The sequence below is a fragment of the Orycteropus afer genome, unplaced genomic scaffold (genome assembly GCF_000298275.1).
Source record: "Orycteropus afer afer isolate SDZICR_OR568_19922 unplaced genomic scaffold, OryAfe1.0 scaffold01035, whole genome shotgun sequence".
Taxonomy (NCBI): Eukaryota; Metazoa; Chordata; class Mammalia; order Tubulidentata; family Orycteropodidae; genus Orycteropus; species Orycteropus afer.
Window position 1 is genome coordinate 375,988 of NW_006922622.1, and position 6,199 is coordinate 382,186.

The window sequence follows — 6,199 nt, forward strand, 5'->3', positions numbered from 1 at the left end:
GGCCATTCATTCAAATATTTACCCACTCAAGGCACTACCCTCGCCACTACTCTCTGTGCCTGCAGCCTCAGGCATGCCTGCAGCCTCAAAGCCTTTGCCCTGGCCCTTTCCTCTGCCATGAATGCTCACCTGAGAGATCATGCCTGGTGTACTGGGATGGGCAGAACTACTACAAGTGTGGGGTAACTGGCCTGGTGGGAGGGTCTGCAGCAACGCAGCACTGCAATTCCTTACTCCTACCAAACACTGCATCCTCTCTCTTGTTTTCTTCTCTGGTGTCTGGGAGCCCCCCCACAGAAAAAGCCCAGGGTGACCAACACTGTCTCTTTGTGCCTCTGACGCTGGACACACCCACGAATACCAAGAATGAATGCCTGACCTTGGCTCTGAGGAGGACACTGGATCAGGTAGGTGATGAAGAAGAACTGCATGTAGGGCAGTTGGACTTTATGGCCACAAGGGCCTGGTCGGGAACTGGGTGTGGCAGGTAAGAGGAAGAAGGCATGGAGGATGACTCTTGGCAGGTCTGCACAGGTACCACCAAGGAAGATGTGGAAGGTGGGAGGAATGGCTTTGAGAAGGGTGAGGAAGGGACTCACATGGAACTCCCAGAGGTCCTTGTGCTGGTCCATCAGATCCTCCAGCTGTTGTTCAAAATCCAACCTGGGGGCCAACCATACAAGAATGAGGGGCTGTGGGCCAAGACCCCCCATACACATGGCCGGGCCAGGGTCAGACCCCTCAAGTCCTTTGTTCACGTTCCCACCTTCCCAGAACGATCCTCCAAGGATCGGCTCACTGCTCCTTTCAAGGGCCCATCCCTGACACAACCCTCCACCCTGGCCCCTGGGTTACCTCAGCTCCCTCTGTTTGTTTTTCTCTTCTTCAATCTGGGAGTTCAGGGCAGAAATTCGGTCCTGGCACTCCTGTAACCTGGTGTGCTTCCTGGGAAAGGACAAGGCAGGCCTCAGCCATGTTCTCTGAAAGACCCCCAGGAGGATGGGGTGGGTCTTGACATAAGACAGTTCTGCTTCCTGCTGTTCTGTCTGCCACCAGCCCATGTGATTTGGTTACCAGTTTCTATGGGCCTGGCTTTGAGTCCTGGCTCTGCCACTCACTGACTGGGGCCCAGTGCTTATACCTCTGTAACGTGGTGGTGGTGAGGTGGTGATATGAGTACTTGCCTCCCAGAAGTATCACTATGAGTATTAAGAAGGTCACCATAGCCATGGCTGAGTCTGCACACATGCACGCACGCACGGGCACACACACACATGAATTGTCATAAGATTTTCCCGAACAGTTCCCATCTCAGGGCTTGAGTCCTCTGGTCACAAAAACGAAGTAAATAAGCAATCCGGAGGCAGAGAAATGAATGGATAGTTAGGTGGATAGCAAGGCAATGGAGAGAGATGGATGTTTGAGTGAGTGGTTATTACACAGTTGGGTGGATGGCCAGGAAGAGTTGGATGCCTAAAGCAATGGACAGATGAGTGAATAGACAGCTGAGGAGCTGGATAAAGAATCAAAGTGACAAAATAAAATCCAGTTGAAGGAATTCAGAGGGCAAACTAGTAAATGAATGATTAGACTAATTCCATGGTCTGATGTTGGAGCTGAACAGGGAAGATGTTTGTCTGGCCTCTCCATTTCACTGAAGGAGAACATGAGGACTGCATCTCTGGATTTACTGCCCATGCTTTCTCTCCTCTGTCAGAATGCAGGGGTGGTGGGGAGCAGAGCAAAGCTCAAGCACAGTCTCTTACCTCTGTGCCTCACTGTCTGTCTCCTGGTAGTGCAGATGCAGGGCGTTCAGTGCCTCTGCAGGGAGAAGAACCAGAGAGCCCATGAGAGCTTTTCAAGGGCACTGAGTCTGGGTAGAAATCACGGGTCAGATTATGTCAGGTTTTGTAGGCAATGGACTGTATGTTATCATTTTCTATGACTTTGGTGGAGGCCACGGGAGGGATGTAGGCCAGTTGCAGGTGAAGAGGGACCCCACTGCTATGGTGGGAGTGGGTTTCTGTGGGGGTGGCAAAGGTGACCGTGGGGAGACCAAGCAGCCGCAAATACCTTTCCTTTCGTTCAAGAACTCCTTCAGGTGCACCTTCTCCTTGTTTACTGGAAAACATTAACACACTCAGGCATCAGGGACAGGGTTTGCCTATGGTCACCCAGGAGGTTTGCTGCAGCCCTGCCCACAGCCCCTCAAGTGGACACCTTAAGGCCAGCCCCTCCCCCTTGTGCCCACCTTCCCTGTAAGCACCAAAGGGCCCTGACATTTACTGATGGTTGTGTGAGGTCCCTGTGGACAGCACATGGAGGAAACAGATACATCACAAGAGATGGGGAAAAGGGCTGTGAAGGAAATGTCCAGCAGTGTGAGGGCATATGACCGGAGTGGAGGCAGCAGGATGCTGTCTTCAGATGGAACCACCAGGTAATGCCTCTCTGAGAAGGGAAATGAGACTTGGGTGGTGATATGAGATAGCAGGAAGCATTCTGGAGTCTCCAGGGGGCAGAGTGTTTCACATGCAGTGAGCAAACAGCAAAGGCCAGAGGGAGACACTGCTTGAAAGGTATCTCAGGAACATGCTCACCAGCGGAGTGGGAGATTGAAGGCATTGTCAAAGGGGACAGGGGACTCCGCTGGGTATCTGGAAGATTGGGTTCAGGGCCTAGAAAACATTGTGGGAAGCCCTGGGTGTCCCCCAGCACACTTACTGGAGTCCAGTTCCTTCTGCAGAGTCTCCCAGAGGGTCCGGGCCTCTCCCAGCTCCTCACTGGCTTTCTTTTTGGCTGGGACAAAGATAGGACAGACATCATGTGAGTGCAGCCACCAGTATCACTCTCCCTTGCAAACCTAGAGGGGCCCAGACTCTGTAGAAGAGGACAGAGCCATTCAGGGCCCAGGCCATTCTTGCTGTGATTGGCTGGCAGGACAGTGGGCATAAAGAATACGTGACCAGGTCTCACAGGTCTCCTTGCTTGGTTTAATATTCTGCTTTCAATCTTGAAATTCTTAATGATTTTTTTTTTCTTAATGATTTTTTTTAATAAAAGGCCTACATTTTCATTTTTTACTGGGTCCTGCAAATCATGTAGTTGTCACCTTTTGGTTGTCAAAGGTGAGGGTCTCAAGCTCACCTTCTTGAACTTCATTAATACGGTTAATCAGGACCTCAACCCGAGGTTCCAGGCTTCCTGCTAAAGAGAAAAAATTGACTGAACTGCAGGTGACACGAGTGGCTCCAGAGCAGGTAGAGGTGGGGTAGGCACCAGCTGTCTGTCTACTGCCTTCACTGAATATGAATATCACCAACTGCTACTGCTGGCAGATACTGTGTTGGGCCCTCAAGGGGTTTACATTCTGGATGGGGGAGACAGGGAACAGTCAGTCAGGGACACTGAGTCAGACAGTGGTGCTAAGTGCCATCCAGAGAAATAAAGTAGGGCAAGGTGTCAAAGAGCGAAGGAACAGGAAGTGCTTCTTTAGCTATGAGAAGGCCTTCTGAAGGCACCGAATCAAGTGAGAATAGGTCCTGCATCTGTGTGTGGTGGAGGACTGGTAAGTGTGAATGTGGCTGAAAGGAGTCCAGTGAGCAACGGAGTAGGTAAGGTGGAGGGAAATGGGGCAGAGGTTGCAAATGAGAAAACTTCTGGATTTAATTCTGAGTCCAGTGGGAGCCAAATGGGCAGCCAACAAGGGGCTAGGACAGGATTTTAGGGAATGTTTTTGCCTTCTATGCCTTTATAATTTTGAACCATGAGGCCATACTGTTAAAAAATTGAATTTTAAAAGAAAGTGAATGGGATTGTTTCCCAAGTTGTGAATAGTCTGGGAATTGAACTTATGTCTGCCTGGTCCCAAACCCCAAGCTGAGCCTCATACACAGAGGAGACACGTGACCTTTCTGCAGCTTTTTCACCATTTCCAGCAAGTCTTCAATTTTCTTGGAGGACTCGGCCTCCCCTGTGGAAACAAAATGAAAACTCACAGAACCAGCAAGTGAAAGGCTGAGGATGGGCTGGACAGCCTTGGCTGGGGGTGAAGCAAGCTGAGAGAGGTCTCCACCAGAGTGCTGTTCACCCCTTCCTTGTCCTGAGCCGAGCAGGTCACAAGAAATGAACTGGGGCCCTTTACTGGGTATCTTTTCTCTAAAGAGTAAAAAGATACCATACCACAGATATACACCCCCTTAATAAAACTGAATGGCAGGAAGAGGGCACACCCTCACTACTGATGCTGTTAAAGGTTAATAGCAAAGCTTGCCAATGAAATACTACAAGGGGGGAACAAAGGAATTCTATGAAAACACAGTATCACCCATTAAGGATTCCTGACAAAAGTGAAACTTATATTTAAGCCTCTAGTTCTAAATACCAATTCAGAGAAAATACCGGGACAGAGGAACATGTTAAATGACACATGAGGATGCAATCAGCAACCTGTAGATAAGGGAAATTCCAAGTGGCAAACAACCCAATTTATTTAACAACGAAATTTCAAGAGAGAAAAAGAGAGAAAGGAAGACCTTTACAGATTAAAAGGGGCTTAAGACACATATCAACCAATTGCACTAAATGGACTACATTCGGATCCTGATTCAAAAATAATGCACTATTAAAAAATATGAATTTTATGAAATTTATATGAAAAATATAAAAGGGAATTTGAAAAATGACTACATATCTGCATATCTGATGAAATAAAGGAATTACTGCTGCTATTATTTAGATGTGATAATGAATATTAGAGTTTTTTAAAGAGTATATGAAATGTATCTTTCTTTAAAAATTAAAGCTACTCTGATAACGCCAAGGGAAAGTGTTTGTAGCTGTTTTCTTTCTAATTTGTATTATCAAAAATTTTAAACACAAATAAAAGTAGAAATGACACTGTGATAAACCCAATGAAATCATTACCTAGATTTCTGCCATAATTGTGTCAGAGCTCTGGTGACTCAGTGCCTAAGGGCATTTGACTGCTAACCTTCCCAGGTCACACAATTCCTGCACTTCCGTGGCCCTGCCGCACGTCTCCCTTTTCCTGGCGGCCAGCAGCCAGGGGCCAGGCCCCAGGTAGGCCGTCTGAGCAACAGGGAAGTGTGGCCGTGGACTGGCTGTGTGTGAGACCGTGCCGTCCGAGGGAAACGGCCTCCTTGTTCGTAGAGATGCCCACGGAAAGCCTCACTAACCCGCTTCAGTACCTCGGCAGCATCGCGAGGGAGCCAATACGGTGCAGGCCACCTGAGTCAAATGCAGGTGCCGGGAGTGTGGATAAACCTTCCCTTTTGTAAAAACGAGCGCTGGAGGTGCTGTGCCTAAGGCATCTGACTGCTGACCGCAAGGTTGGCGGTTCAAAACCACCAGCCACTCCCCATAAGGAACGCTGGGCAGTCTACTTTCCTAAACATTTCCCGCCTCGGGGGTCACTGTGAGCTGGAATCTCGTTGATGGCAGTGGGTTTGTGTTTTTGGGTTTTCCTCTCTGTGTAAGAGTCAACGTTTTTAGAATAAAAAGGCGAAACCGTCGTTTTCAGTCCCTTTCGTCCCAAAGAGGCAACGAGCCTGCCCCTGCTTGGCGCACCAGCCTGGCAGGGACGCACTCAGATGCCGCGTCCCAAGCGCCTGCAGCCCCGCTCCCGAGGAGGCCTCCCACCACTACCTCCGCCCTCTTCAGATCCTTCCGTGGCTCCCACAGCCTCCATATTCGATGGCTCCGACCTTCCCGCCATTTCCTCTCAGCTCCAAGCCGCCTTCTGCGCTACTGCTGATGATTGGGGTGGGGCGCTCTGTAGCGCGCCTGCGCAGTGTTCTCCGGCGCACAGTTATCTCGAGCAGGGATTGGGAGGGGGCGCGGAAGGGGCGGTAACGGCCTGCGCTAGCTTAGGAAGTCAGGTGTCAGCCGGGCAGCTCATACGCATGCGTAATGGCTGAAGGCCTGCAAATGCAATTTGGAGGAGGCCAGGGCAGTGTGCATGTAGCCTTCTAGGCTCGTTATTGGTCAGTTGAGAAGCCAGTGTCCTGCACATGTGTAAGGCCTCCTTAGGGCGTGCAGTCTTTTTGCCTCACTGGCGGTAGGCAGACGTTGAATTCTGCTGTACAGGGGGCCTGCGGAGTCCAGTTGGCCCATATTCCTCACTGAACACCTGATGCAAGGTGTACTCATTTCACCAAATTCTCTGAGGCAGGAACTC

At 49.9% G+C, this 6,199-nt stretch overlaps 1 protein-coding gene across 1 annotated transcript in view; it reads right to left on the reverse strand.

The window, feature by feature from the left end:
* Positions 1-6,135, reverse strand: part of LOC103212626 (synaptonemal complex central element protein 1) — a 6,936-nt gene extending 801 nt beyond the window's left edge. The window contains exons 1-9 of the mRNA XM_007958604.1: positions 6,075-6,135; positions 5,702-5,887; positions 3,911-3,973; positions 3,148-3,207; positions 2,725-2,799; positions 2,074-2,121; positions 1,767-1,821; positions 856-945; positions 600-663 (exon numbers count right to left, since the gene is read on the reverse strand). Of these exons, the coding sequence (XP_007956795.1) occupies positions 600-663; positions 856-945; positions 1,767-1,821; positions 2,074-2,121; positions 2,725-2,799; positions 3,148-3,207; positions 3,911-3,973; positions 5,702-5,887; positions 6,075-6,135 (702 nt within the window). The remainder of the gene's footprint in view (positions 1-599; positions 664-855; positions 946-1,766; positions 1,822-2,073; positions 2,122-2,724; positions 2,800-3,147; positions 3,208-3,910; positions 3,974-5,701; positions 5,888-6,074) is intronic.
* Between the last annotated feature and the right edge of the window lie 64 nt (positions 6,136-6,199).